General features: G+C 35.5%; 1 protein-coding gene across 2 annotated transcripts in view; it reads left to right on the forward strand.

Annotated features, from left to right (window-relative positions):
• IRSp53 (Insulin receptor substrate 53 kDa) overlaps window positions 1-15345 on the forward strand; it is a 1174063-nt gene that overhangs the window by 1101922 nt on the left and 56796 nt on the right. For both annotated transcript variants that reach the window (XM_081731708.1, XM_081731709.1), the window contains exon 7: window positions 10474-10539. In XM_081731708.1, coding sequence (XP_081587834.1) covers window positions 10474-10539 — 66 coding nt within the window. The remainder of the gene's footprint in view (window positions 1-10473; window positions 10540-15345) is intronic.

Raw genomic sequence — 15345 nt, forward strand, 5'->3', positions numbered from 1 at the left:
CTAATTGCTGTAAATAAAAATACCATTTTGCGTTAATTATTAAGTTTCCGTAATTCTGGCTTATTTCGGGCTCATTTGATTATCACATGAGTTCGGGCCTCAATGCTAAAACATATTTCGGACTTGGGTCGGGACCTCACATTGTAAATTCACGGGCCTGGCCGGGCCGGGCCCGTTCTAAAAATTCCGCCTCGTGCAGACCTCTATTGTTTGTACACTTATGTGAAGGTAAAGCAATAACTGCTACTAATTGAGAGTATGAACTGAACATTTTATTTATTCTGGGAACTTTGAAAAGATCGTTTACAAAATCGGAAATAGTACCAGTTTCTCAGAATAATACTAACTTCACACTGCGACCATCTAGCGCCATCTCCACGTCATTTCTTTGAAATACTTGAAGCTTGGACACCACCGTACAAATAGCTGTTGTGCAAGTAGGTTGCCTGTGAACTAACCAAGGATTTCTCTCTCAGACTTACGAAATCCCTCTAATGTCGTGTGTACTTGTAAAATACCATTTTCGTTACTGTTACAGATGGTAAAACTTTAACTAACTTAATCATAACATCTCCTCTGAATATCTCGTCTGTTGTATGACTTATTTAGTTTCAATATTCTGTTAATATTTTGTTTTCAATGAGTACTATGAACAAAAGCAAAGAGTAAATTAAGTCATTGTTTATTCTATAATATTTTCAGACATTATCATGAGTCATTATCACGGACCTTTAGCATAACGTGAGATCCGAACCACATGAGCTCACACCGGGAATCTAACCAGGATGTCCCGCACTGTAACTCTTTTTTTTTTTTCATTTGATTGAGAAGTTTTCTGAGAAAGAAAAACAGAGAACAAACTTGTATACCAAGATTCACGACAATTATTCTCAGTATAGCACAACTGCTTTTGTCGTACGCTCACGAAGTGGGAATTACAATTGGATGGGGCGTGAGAGAACAGTGTCCCATCACGAACAAGATCTTGGCATAGGAACTCCTTCCTCCTTCTCTTCTTCTTCAGCTGTTATGTTCGTTTTCCTTCATCCCTTCTGGCTCTGTCCGTCTTCTTGTTCTTGTTTTGTGGAGGAGCTTGTAGTTAAAGACTCGACACGAAGACTGGGTAATTATCCTCGCCTCGAAGTTCGCTTTAAAACCGTCGAAACCACCTGCCTTCACTTTGCCTCCACTGCGTCACACAGAAGCCGGAAGGCAACGCGACACCAAAGAAGCTTAAGCAAAGAGAACAAGGAACGCGAACGCTTCATACAAACCACTGGGAGACGAAATACTCAAAATAGTGCTGCGATTGCTTTTCACTTTTTTTTAAATAATGTCTTTCTCTTTTCTCATATGAGCACACACACACTGAGTAGTTCCAAAATATTGGATACTATAAACTTTTGAGAGATGTCCCATTTTGCATTTATTCTTTCTCTATTCATATTTCTTTTAACGGATTTTTTTTATTTAAAAAATGGTTCTCAATATGCCCCATTTATACAGGGTGTTTCAAAACAACACCGAAGTTTAGGAGGTGGTTTCTGACACCAAGATAAGACAAAAAGTATAGACTAACCTTGGTGCAGAAATCCGTCATTTCTGAGATAAGCTACCGAAAACATGAAAAAATGTACTTTAAAGGTCCATAACTCCAATACTGTGGGACCTATCGTAGTCGGGCCAAGACTTCACTTAGGAACTAGTATGTGCCCTATCCAAATACCCATGTTTCAGAATCGTGCGGTACTTGCGCAACAATTTTTATACAGGTAGTTGGTGAGTATTTCAAATTATATGCGCGGAGCCAAACTCCTATAAACGTGCGGAGTACCGCAGGATTCTGAAACACGAATTTTTCGATAGTGTACATATTAGTTTCGAAGTGAAGTCTTGACTAGATTACGGTAGGTTCCATACAATTGAAGCTATGGACACTTCAAGTTCATTTTTTCATGTTTTCGGTACCCTATAACTCCGAAAGAAAGCATCTGTGCACCCAGGTCGGTCTGTACTTTTTTTCTTATCTTGGTGTCAGAAATCGCCTCCCAAACGTTGTCGGTATTGTTTTGAAATACCCTATATATATATATATATATATATATATATATATATATATATATATATATATATATATATATATATCGAATATTTCGAAAGTTAGGGGCTATAGGCCTCTGTTACGAGAAAAATATGGGGAAAATGAAAAGAGAAAAGTTGTTGAAAATAGGTGGTTTTCAATCAAAAATGGTGGAATTTTTCAAATCGCACCAGGTGTTTGCGCTCTATACTGGTATGGCGCCATATATTTAATAAAAGAAAAAGCAGTGTTACCAGTTCACCAGGTTCTATTACCAGTTCACCGTACCAACAATACAGCACTGCTTCGAAACGGATTCAAGGTACATTATGTTTCCCTCATACGACAATGTGCATGTTTCACGTATCTTTATTGCATGCTATCACGTTCCGTTCAAACAGTCGTCTGAACTGTAAATGTTGGTGTTTTCATTTAACATAGAGCGCGATACCAAACAGCCGATGTGATTGGAAAAATTCCACCATATTAGATTGGAAAACCGGTTATTTCCTCACAACTTCCTTTCTTTTTCCATTTCCCCCCTTATCTTTACTTATAACGGAGTTGCCCTATGGCTCTGGACTTTTGATACACCCTATATGTTGTGGGTATGTTTACACATAACTTTGATATACGTGCATCAATTTTAGATGATTCATTTTTGTTTGAAAGAATATCATTCCCGGTACTCTCGTCTAAATTTCATCAGGATAAAATAATACTCTTTAGAGCTTAGACACGGATTTTCATAGGACGACTCATTTTATGGAAAGTTTATGACCTACTTTTAGTTTACTTAGGTACATATCGAAACTAGTGAGATAACGAAAAGCCGAAAAAAGAAGAAAAAATAAAAAGAAAACAAACTCTAAAATAGTACTAATCGACTTTAAACAAGTACTAACATGCAGAAAATTTATTTTTAAAATATATTATTTTTTACTAAACTACTGGGCTAAAGGAAGAATGGAAAATTAAATAAAAGAAAAGTAACAGAGTTCAGAAACGCATTAACAATTAGAAAATACATTTCTGAAACCAATATTAACAGACTACAACAAAAGCGCTAATAAGTAGAAAATAATAAAAGCGTTAGAAAGCCTAAAATAATGAAGCGCTTAAAAGAAGAAAATAATCCATTACTATTGTCTATTATACAAAAATGCTTGATTTTGTGCAGTTCAAAAATGGTTGTAGATAATAGTAATGAATTATTTTCTGCTTTTAAGAGCTTTATTATTTGCTTTTGTGCTGTTATTATTTTCTGCTTACTAGGTCTTTTATTATTTTCTGCTTTTTGACACTTTGGTTGAAGGCGGCTAATAGTGATTTAAAAAAAATTGACACACAATCTGCAATATCTCTCAAATCCCGATCCACTGTCGCCAAATGTTATGTTTTAGATGGAAGTCCCTCTAACACACGGCGGCAAAGTTTTCTTTTGCCATAATAATGTAGCCACAGTAGGTGTTCATTCAAACCCAGAGTGTTTGGAAACGTTTTAGTGACAAAAAGCGTAAGATAATAATAATAAAGCGCTTAAAACGAGAAAATAATTCATTATTATTGTCTACTGTACAAAAATGCTAGACTTTGCACAGTTCAAAAATGTTTGTAGATAATAATGATCTTTTTTTGTCATTTTAAGCGTTTTAATATTATTATTTTCTGTTTTTTTGTGATTTTATTATTTTCTACTTTTTGGTACTTTTGTTGAAGTCTGTTAATATATTTTTTAAAGTTAAGAATTACATAATCTGCAATCTCTCTCAGATCCCGATCCACTATCGCCAAGATGGAAGTCTCTCTGACACATGGCGGTAAAGTTCTCTTTTGTCATAATAGAACCAAAGTAGATTCTTACTCAAACCCAGGGTGTCTGAAAACTTTTGAGCGCTAGTATATACCTCTCATATATTTCCCATAAACTTATTTTTCCCTTTCAACGCAGAGTATTTCAATTAGTTTTATATAAATCAGGTGATACCGAAAAAGGAGTTGTGTTGTAGAAGACAAAGACACTTTTTAGGAAGAGGCCACCTTATGTATTCTCTTGCATTGTTTGTTTAATGTATCGCTAAACTTTCTTGAGGATGTGTACTGTGGCACATTTTAAAGTACTACAAGCATTAACATGCTGGAGATAAATTACTGGAAACCCGAATAAAATTTTGTTTTGAAGTGACGATATTAGACCGAAGTATGCTTGTTTTATGTTTATTTCAGTGACAGTGTTAAACGGCTTTCTTGCAACTGAGTCAACCAATTTTCCATTTTCCTGCAAGTATTTTTTTTTTTTAAAATAACATTCATCTTTACGAAAGTAGATTTGAATAACACTGCTAATAACTGAACTATGTCCTAGTTATTTTTTTCGAAAAGAATAATTAGAATAACATCTAAAATTTATGATGAAACTTGAAGAAATAGTCACTCTCCTTACAGAATCTGTTATAATTACTAGAGAAAAATTCCCTGGAAATATCTCTTCCTGCACAGAATTCTCCGTCTCGTGTCTGCAAAATATATATTCTGTGTGCCTGCAAACTGCACCTATAAGACACTTAAGTGATACCTTTCGAGTATTTACGTTTGTTATATGTATTCCTACCTTCCGTTTTGCTGAGAACAACCATTGTTAAGCCATGAAAGCTTTTCTTCAATACCTGTGAATGTATACATACCCTGAAAAGAAGACAGAACGATGCAGCATTTGTTGTTTAGGATTACAACAGAAGATAAGTTGCCTATTCTTTGGTTGAAGAACCAGGGGAGTCTACAGGCCATTTCTCTTCTTGGGGAGTTGTTTCTTTCTTTCTTTCTTTCTGTTCTTTAAAAACATATACTGTAAAAAGAGAAGAAGAAAGACTCCGTCACTCTTAAGTCCGGAAAAGGAGCTCAAAAGCCCGGAAATAAGGAGATCGAGGGATCAATTCTTCACACAGACTGCCAGAAGGCGATACACAAAAGGTCTTCGAAATCGACAAAAGCAGGTTTTTCTCCTGAAAGCGTTCAACAGGAAAGAAAATCGAGGTGAGGCGGCAATAGATGAAAGGAAAGAAAAGGGAAAAGGAGTGAACATACAGGATAAGATTTTTTTAAAAAAAGAAAAAACATGATGAAGAATAAGGAAACACTCAATAATTGTTGTGAAAGAAAATGTTACTTCCTTTTAGTATTGTAGTTAGTTACGTAGATTTGAGTTTAGTGTTCCGTTCATCAGCGAGGCTGTATGAGACGTGGATCTCCAGTTTAGCATATGAGCTTCCTCCGAGAATCGAACCCGTATCTTCTACACCAAAGACGTGTACCCTATCCATATAGCTACGAGTGTGCTCGTACTTTCGAGGACAAAAAGAAAGAAGAAAGTATGATGTTCGTGAAATCGAATACGATATTTTCAATGGATTTACTTGTTTTATGACCCATATGTATTGAAAAAGTTATTATTATTATTATTTTTACATCTATCCGCCCGTTCGTCCTGATGTACAGCCATATCTAAAATGATTGTCGCATGTTAAAAAATATGTTGTTGTAGGAATATAGTTTGATAACGATTTCGCCAGGTATTTCTTACAATGTTGGTATGTGTATAATCACAAAGGCATGTATGTGGTAAATTTCATGTGAAAAGAGCAGTAAACAAGAACAGTATAACGAAAAAACTTTCTTGTCCATTTAGCAACATTTTGTTTTATTTATTCTAATTTTCGTATTTATAATTCTTTTTCTATCAAATATACCACAAATATGCATTTCCCGATTAAATACACAGTAACAGTATTAAAAGTACCCTGCAAAATCATTATCAAATTATATTCTTACAAGAAGATAGTTGTAGATATGCGACAATCATTTTGGACATGATTGTACATTTTCTAGAAGCCATATCGTTCAACGTTTCGAGACCAAATTTTAAACTTAAGATTTTATACGATTCTTCAGTTTTCTTTTGGAATGTTCTTCCTACCCCTAAAATTAAGGATAATTTACTGAAAGGGGGAAATAAAAAAAATACAATTTTCTCAGAAACGGCTCTAACAATTTTATTCATATTTCATAAATCAACATTTGAATAACATCTCTGTACTGTGGTATGTCATTTATGGGAAAAATCGAGAATGGGTATTTTACTCCTTTGTTAAAATCTACAAGAGATAGTGTGAGGTGAGGTTTCTTTGGGCAAAATTTTCCGAAAATGCCTAATAATTTTGTTCATATTTCATAAGAAATGTTTCATTAATAACTGCAACATACAAGGATTTAGTTTAGGATATTGAAGCGAGAAGGTTTACTTTAGTGGCTCGTACCTTTATTTTAATATTGTAAAAGTAACATGTTTATACTACAAAAATAAAAGAAGGGAAAACATTAGATATGTTTAACCATTTCTAACAGTAATCAATAATTGATTATTGACTGTATAGTTGAGTGTTTCAATGCACCGCTTCTCAACCTTTGCTGCACGGACCACAAGTAATTCTCGAGATCTGCTCATGTGCTTGTCTTAGATTGAAAATTAGACCAGAAGAGACAGAAAAAAATCGTATAGTTGTAAATTTTGAACTAGTATAGGTTATTCTGTTTGATAACACTGCTCTGCATTTTGAAAGAAAAAGTTCCGATGATTTTGGTTTGAGTGGCGTTTTCTTATCATTTTGGGGCGCTGACTACGAATATAACATCAATTTTTCCCCATCACATGGCGCTTTCCTGGAAATAGGGGAAAATTGATTTATATCAATATGTACAAACTACATTATAATATAGAATACATAATTATATATCTTTATGTACATAAAGTGGTTTCAAAATGACAAACGTAACTAATACACACAAATGAAAATAAATACCATAATTTACTCAAATATGTACAGTTAATCATACAAAAGCCTACTACTTATGAAACAATTTTTTTCGTTTTGCCATTTTTCCAGGATTCTCCTTTTTAGCAAACAATATTCGGCCATCATATTAATGGTTCAACATCTTGATACCTCTTTTCAATATCCTTTAAGTCCTGGTAAAAGGGTTCACGGTGTTATTCACTATAGACACCAAGTTTGTGTGGGAAATTTTTGAAATGTACATGTACAAAAGTTTAGTATGACACTCATATTACACCCAAGATTTCTAAAATCTTGCAGCAAGTCTTCTAGAATATGTTCATAATCAGAGCTTCTTGTATTACAAAGGAAGTTCTTCGCATCATTCCTGAAGTTTTGCCATGCTTTCGTCTCCATTTGGGTCATGGTATTCTCAAAACCTGGGTCATTGAGAAATGTTCTTATCAGTGGACCAGTAAATATACCATCTGTGAGTTTTTCTATGCTCATTATACTAAATACCTTGCATATGTACTTAAAATACTTACCATCCTTACTTAGAGCACGAACTGTGTCATGATGCCTACCTTTATGTGTAGGGGAGGGAGTAACATTTTTTAACGTTCCACGAACGGTTCATGTTCAACATTCTTCACGCCAGGTAACAGATTTTTGAGATGGTCATTCTTTCCTAACCCAATGTTCACTCTTTGCACGACAGTCCCATTCGCAGAAATAACAAAGATGTTTGGTGTAGCCTGATTGAAGTCCCAGCAGGAAGCCTATCACTTTAAAATCGGCACACAGAAGCCAATGGTGTTCTTTGTAGTTCATACAATCTAGCAAACACTCAACATTTTCATACATCTCTTTCATATGAATAGAATGTGCAACAGGAATAGGCCTAAGGATATTGCCATTGTGAAGTAAGACGCCTTTCAAACTTGATTTCGATAAATCGATTTAAAAAAAATCTCCAATCAGAAGCATTGTCACACCAAACCATTCTATAAGTCCTGGTATGTCACGACAGTAAACCATTGATCCATGTTCAGCCAAAAAGGAAATAATTTCATGTTCTCTTTGCCTATACCGAGAGAAAGCAGTGCCAGATTAAAGTCAAGACGTCGCAAGATTCGCCCATAGAAAAATTAATGTCAATCTTCTAGCAATTACTAGAATATATTTATGTTTTTTAGTACTTCATCCCATGGACATAAATAGTTTTTCCACTAAACCTTGATTTTTGAATATGTCCAATTCTCAAAAACCTGACGTGATAAAAAAAATACTGATTACATATTTGAAATCAGTATAAAAATCCAGTTTAAAAAATGTTATTTGTTTGAAAACATTAGAATGCATGCAGAACAGTGTAAATATAGAAACATAACCTCCAATTTACACAAAAAGCTAATATTCTATGTATTTTCTTCTATGCGTATATAAATAAAAATAAACGCTACGATGTTTTATGGTTAACTTTTCGTTGACTGCTGCACCGATTTCTGAAGATTTTTTGATACATAAGTGGAACCTGGCTTGTCTTTGATTCTTAGGACATTTTCAGCAAGGAGGAGGAGAAGTGACGGAAAAGTAATAAAAAGTGACCAATATTACTCTGTAATACATAGTTTTCTGTATCGCTTAGATGAATAATAACACTACTTATGCCATATAAGTCAAATTTCATCCCCATGCTTATCCTTAGGACAAAGGGACTTGAGATTTCCCATAAACACATTTTACCGGTGCGAAAAGTGGGCATTTCAGTTCGTATCAGTACAAAATTAAGGGTTTTTAAATTAACGCCAGTTTAAAACGTAAGTATATTAGTATTAACATGTTCTCGAAACATACAAATATATCCAAGTTTCCTTTAGAAAGGTATAAGAGTAGAGGAATGTCCTTAGCACATTCTGATTAATAAAAGTGGTCCCCAAGTAAGAAAACAGTTTGAGAAGCGTGGTGTATATGATTAGGCTAGCGATCGCAAGACGTATCTGTTGCCAGATCGAATACTGCCTAGGAAATTTGTGTTACGTGCTTAGCTTTAGGCTACTGTTAATTTCATTATCGTTCATTCATCGCTTCTAATTTCTTTTAGTCTAAAGGGTAGAATTATTGAACATAAATTTTATATATATATATATATATATATATATATATATATATATATATATATATATATATATATATAATATCATTAGCGTTTAACAGAAGATGTTTGTAAATGAGTTGTGTTAAATATTATCGATATAGGCCCTATATTATTAAGCTGAATAGAATTATATGCGTGACTGTGCAACCTCACGCATGGTGTTCGAGAAAATTGAGGAGGCGAACTTTCGTAATACTGGAAAGTAAACAAGTCCGTGGCCAATAATAATTTTATTTTTCTTAAAGAAATAATTATTTATATACCGTACGAGCGTATTTCCAAAAGCTCCTGTTTTCACACTGAATTGTCACGCAACTTGTAATAAGATGTCCATGGCATACAGTACCATCTATGGAAGACATAATGTATCAGTTTCAACTGTCTAGATTCAGTCCTAGTTCCTTGAAGGCAGTCAAACGAAATAACGTAGCTAGTTAGATGAAACTGATACATTTTTTCTTCCATAGATGGCACTATATTCCATGAACTGCTTCTTACCAGGGGCACGATATTTCAATGTCAAACCAGAAACTTCTGGAAACTTCTGGAAATACTGTGGTATATGTAGCAAAATAAGTTGGTTACTAGTAGAGTGCTTCTGTTGTTTATCTTTTCCTTACAAAGACACACATACACACGCACACACATCTACATACTTTATGCGAATATTACTCGTAAGTTCTAGAATTATATTACTAGCGTAAAATAGAAAAAAAATGTCCAAAGATCAAACATATACCAATTCATAGACCTAAGTGAGCCAAAAAGGATGATGTACTTCAGAGTAGATCTTCATACCCTATTTTTTAAGAAAATCGAAAAAATATATTTTTGTTATTGATACTCATACGAGAACTACTCCATGTATTAATAATTGATTATGATGATGATTAATATATCTTCATCAGGTATTTTATATGGCACTAGCAAGAGGACAGTGTACACTGTTATTAATGATATATAATAAATAATAGAAAATGCAACGGTCCGAAATAGGATCCTTGTGGCACACCAGAATTAACACATTGTAAAACTTTAAACCAGCAATCGTGCGAGCAGATATACTACTTGTAAATCATGGATAGATGATGGTATGTAAGCCCCAAAATACGTTCTATTCCCGGTGAAAGTACGTACACTGGCCCGGACGTCATTAAAACGATGGTATGTTAAACCTCAAGATATTAAATTATTAGGGTTTGTTGGCAGTGCTGATTGGTACCCAACTATTTTCACTTCTCTTAAAGAGAAATAACTTCATGGAATGTCGAAATGTATAGTCAATGAAAAAGAAACATACCGTATGTTGTTAAAACTTACTTACCTTAGGTTATCAGATTTTTATTTTTGTAGGCAATTTACTGTCTTATTATATATAATTTCGTCTTTATTTCTTTTTCCAGAGTATGCAGATACTGGAGGAAGAAAAATCAAAGTTAGATGGATTTTGCGAACAAAGTTTGAAAAACGTAAGTACAAAAATTATAAATATATTTGATGCTATGATTTTCTTTCTTTGACATCTTATGAAGTTATAAAGAGAGTTTATAAAACAGGGGCGGCTACAGAGTTAGCCTCAAAGCATAGAAGGAAATTCATGATATCTTCTAGAAACAAAAAATGATAGATCAGGCTTTGTAAACTGATGCAAACATTTCATATCCAGTGATACATTAATGGAGTCTAGGCTTAAATCAATCACTATGTTCTTTATCCTACACTTCGCTCTGTAGTTACGACCCTCGCGTACACTCTTACCTTTGGTGGAAGCGGTCTTGGATACGATTCCCGGCGGGGACATTCGGTCGAAAAGGTGTAAAAGCCTTTTCAGACAATACATCCTGAATGAGGTTTTTCCTTATTCACACCAGGCAAATGCCGGTATGGTTTCTAACATACAGGTCCCAGACCACTTACTTCCTTTCGTACTTATTGGGTAGTGTGATCGCCAGGGGCGCCATTCTTCATACGTGACGGGCTAAAATGACGATAGATGCTAAAGACCAGATATATAATTCCTAAATTCGAGTTATTCCCAATCTTTAGTGTAATTGTTGTCGTAATTTTAACCTAATAGCTTGACGAACTCAAACTATGGGTTCAAATGAAGACAGTCATTTGAAACATTTTATTTTTCACAGCTTCTCACTCCTCATGCGGGTGGGGGCTCAACTTTGACTTTAACGCTATCGGGGTTGTAATTATTAACAACAACAATATCAACAACATCGAGAACTATGAATTAAACACTGATATTAGTCGCTTTCGATTATTTTCACATGTCAACCCCTTCCTAACACTCCAGGGATGCTAATGGGAGTTAAACTTAGACTTACATGGTATAGAGAGTGTCGACAATCTACGTAGGGACCCTAAAAACTACGGATTCGATAATCGGTCGATTTTGATGATTTTTTATGTCACTGTTCTCATCCACTCCCTAGGAGTACTAATGGAGCTGAACTTAAACAGCATTGAATGTGTTGCTATTCATTTCAGCGACCCCGAAAACTATGGGTTCTAGGTTCTACACTAATATCGGTCGTTTTCAATCATTTTATGTTAACCCTTTCCACTCTCCCTAGATGTGTTAGGGGGTCTTATCCCTCCTATAGGCTAAACTAAAAGGTCATCGGAACTGTTACCAATCATCTTAGGGCCCCCGAAACTGTGGATTCGACACTATCAGCCATTTTCAAATATTTTTTACCTTCTGGATTGTCATGTTTTATCTAAACTACCCCGAAAACTATAGATTCGACATTAATGTCGATCGCTTTTTAAATAATTTTTATGTCTCCCCCACTCTCCTAGGAGGGCTAACGAGGTCTTGCCACCACGGGGGCTGACCTTGGGCTTAAGCGACGTCAGAACTGACACCAATTAACTTAGCGACGCTGAAAACTAATAGTTCAACACTAATTTCGGTCGATTTCGGTATTTTTACATGTCACCGTTTCATCCCCATGAGTGCTCATGTGGGCTTAAATCGGATTTAAACGGCATCGGTAGTGATATTATTTGTCTAAGCGATCCTGAAATCTATGGATTCAACATTAATATTGGTCGCTTTCGGTCACTTTTATGTGCCTTCCGCTCCCTTTGCCCTGGAATAGTTGGGATGAGTTTTACCCTAACTCTGAGAGACCTTGGACTTCGAGGACACCAAAACTGTTACCAGTCAATTTAGTGACACCAAAACTACGTATTCGACACTAGTATAGGTTATTTTCAATTAATTTAACATGTCACCATCCCCCCCCCTCAGGAATACTAATTGGAGTTGAATTAGGATTTAAATGACATCGGAAGTGCCACTGTTCATCTCAGCAACTTCGAAAACTGCGGACTCGACAGTAAAATCAACTGGTTTCGATCATTTTTATATGTGACTCCTCCTACTCTCCCTAAGTATGCTAGGAGTCTTACCGTCACTGGGGGCTGAATTTGTACTTTAGGGACTGTCACTAATCAGCTCATGGAGCCCGAAAATTATGAATTCGACACTAATTGTGATCGCTATCGATCACTTTTTGTCTCCTACTACTAGTCCTCCTCTGGTGTGCCAGGGGTCTTATCTGAACAGTATTGTTTTCCTGGCCGTAAGTAATATGTGTATCAAGTTTGGTTAAAATTGCTCTAGGCATTTCAGAGTTATGCTGGAACATACACACGTGCGCACACACATATATACCGTAGCTATAAAAGGATTTGCAATTTCACTGATTTTTATTTTATTTTATTATTATTGAACACAGACTTCCATGAGGACAGGCTCTGTTCACTGTGTTTGTCACTCCAATGCACATACGTACGTGTGTGTGTGTGTGGGGGTGGGTGTGTGTGTGTGTTTGTGTGTGTGGATAGTAGTGTCCAGTTCTTTTCGATGTCCACAATCTCTGAGGACTCACCTCAGAATCAATAGCTCTTTGTAGACATTCCTCTTTCATTGGTTCTTCCTCTTCTCTCCGATCCCCTTTCAGCACTCCGTTTGGCTTCAATTTGGAAACGGAAATAAAATGTGAGAGAGACAGGAGGAGAAAGAGAACTGCCACTATGTGACGTCACCTTTGAGTTTGACAAAAATTTTCTGTAACTAAAGGCGACCCCTTGGGGGGCGACCATACCTTTTCTCTCTGTGTATCTGTGGATTTTGTACCGAGTACTTCCATTCCAAATAACCCTCTCCTTTTCATCCCTACCTTCATATCAACTCCAAGTCACACAGACCAGGCAGACAGGAGGGGAGGGTTAAAGAGAGGTCAAAGGTTGAAAAATAGAGGGAGAGAGATACAAGAAAAAAACTCTTTTCCCGACGAAGGTCCTTCACCGCAGGTCGTAATGTAGTTACGGACCACAGCTATGACCACCGAATCAAATTGGCTTCAGTGAAGTACGATTTTCAGGAAATGACGAAAAATCGAACCTTGAAGCATCAGCAACCCAACTCCATCTATCAAACTGTGTGTGTTTGTATGTCGAAAGAATAGTTTCACCTAACACCATAAAAGGAGACACACGCACACACACACACACACAAACAGTTCTTTTTTTACCGGGGAGATCGGAAACGTAATTACATTTGGTCCCAGAACTAGTTCTTGTTAATTGGTCTGTCAAATCATATCCCTTTCTTCAACGTTTACCTTGTGTTTTAATTCACCTATAATGCTTTTTTTTTATCTAAGGTTAGTTAATTGCTTCTGTGTTTCGTGTCACATTCAGCAGATTGCAGTGCAAATTAAGTTTAATGGTTCATCTAGACTCAATTTGTATTGTTCTAATCACTTTACTTTCAAGTTTTTCAAATATAATAGCTTTGATTCACAAATACTATTTGTAGTGAAAAATAGATAAACGTGACTAGTTACAGTTATGGTTAGTCTTTTTAGCTCATAGGAATAGACAGTGGATTAAATTGGCTGTTTCTTATTCAGTTTTTAACTTAACATCTGTGAAGAAATTTTATACAAAAAAAAAGTTTGTGGTGGTACAGCGTTCACCTTTTGTGAGAAAGTTTCCTAGTTCAGTTCCTGAGGTTATGTGAACTTATTTCCTCCAAGCTCGTCTATTGAGAACATCTAAGATATTTTTCTTGGATGTTTATGCAAACTGTGACTGAAACGTTTTACAATTTGCGTAGCATTGTAGAAATCAGCAGAGAGACTTTTTTATGCATTATGTGAGGCATTCAGGGCAATGGAGAGTTAAGTTCAGTTACCAAAGTTATGAGAAAATGAAACAAAATTTGTTCGGAACACTTAACTACATGGAAAAGTTAACACAAAGTGTGTTCGGAACACTTAACTACATGGGAAAGTTAACGCAAAGTGTGTTCGTAACAATTAAGTACATGGAAAACGTAACACAAAGTGTGTTCGTAACAATTAAGTACATGGGAAAGTTAACACAAAGTGTGTTCGTAACAATTAAGTACATGGAAAAGTTAACACAAAGTGTGTTCGGAACAATTAAGTACATGGAAAAGTTTAATACAAAGTTTGTTCAGAACACTTGAGTACATGGAAAAGTTAACACTGCCATTTATAAGAGATATTTGCAATATCTGGGCTTGAATCTTTTAAGCTATGTAAGGAGATTTTGAGAGAGATCTTAAATATGAAGGATGTCGAAAATGACCCAAAGAAGTGAACTTGTTTGTTTTGTGCACTGAACGCGCCGTATAGGGTTTACGGTGGACACTATCGTGTTCGTAGGTTTTCCTGATGCCCTCCGATAAGCTCCTATATTCGTATTTCTCGATTTTTTTTCTATCGTTCATTTTCATTAATCACCCGTTCCTTTAGCGTATACGATATGACATGAGACACAAACAATTTATTCTCAATGTATATTTTTTTTCATAGAGAACAGAGGTTGATATTGTAAAGTACTGCTAAGCAGGTAGAGTAATCACATACGGGAATCGTTTTCTTCCACTACCAATTTTATTACAAAGTTCCAGAGGAGGAAGGAAGCCACAACACGTGTACTCTGTATGGTCATGTCAACGACATATAAATGTGTTCTTGGATCCTATAAATTATTTTAGAAAAAAAATATAAACTTTTTGCGTTGTACTTTTGAAGATCAAACAGAAGACGTCATGATTCCACCAGCTTGACGACATCCTTCTCAAAACACATGTGACCTGTTTCACAATGCATGTACGGTTGAACAATGAAAAAAAAAACAGTAGTAGTAGTGTTTTAAAACAATACTAACGTATGGTATATATCCTTCGAGTATTCGAAGCGACATGAAGTAGACCAGAA

Source organism: Thermobia domestica, chromosome 11, assembly GCF_964235325.1.
Source record: "Thermobia domestica chromosome 11, izTheDome1.hap1.1, whole genome shotgun sequence".
Classification (NCBI taxonomy): domain Eukaryota; kingdom Metazoa; phylum Arthropoda; class Insecta; order Zygentoma; family Lepismatidae; genus Thermobia; species Thermobia domestica.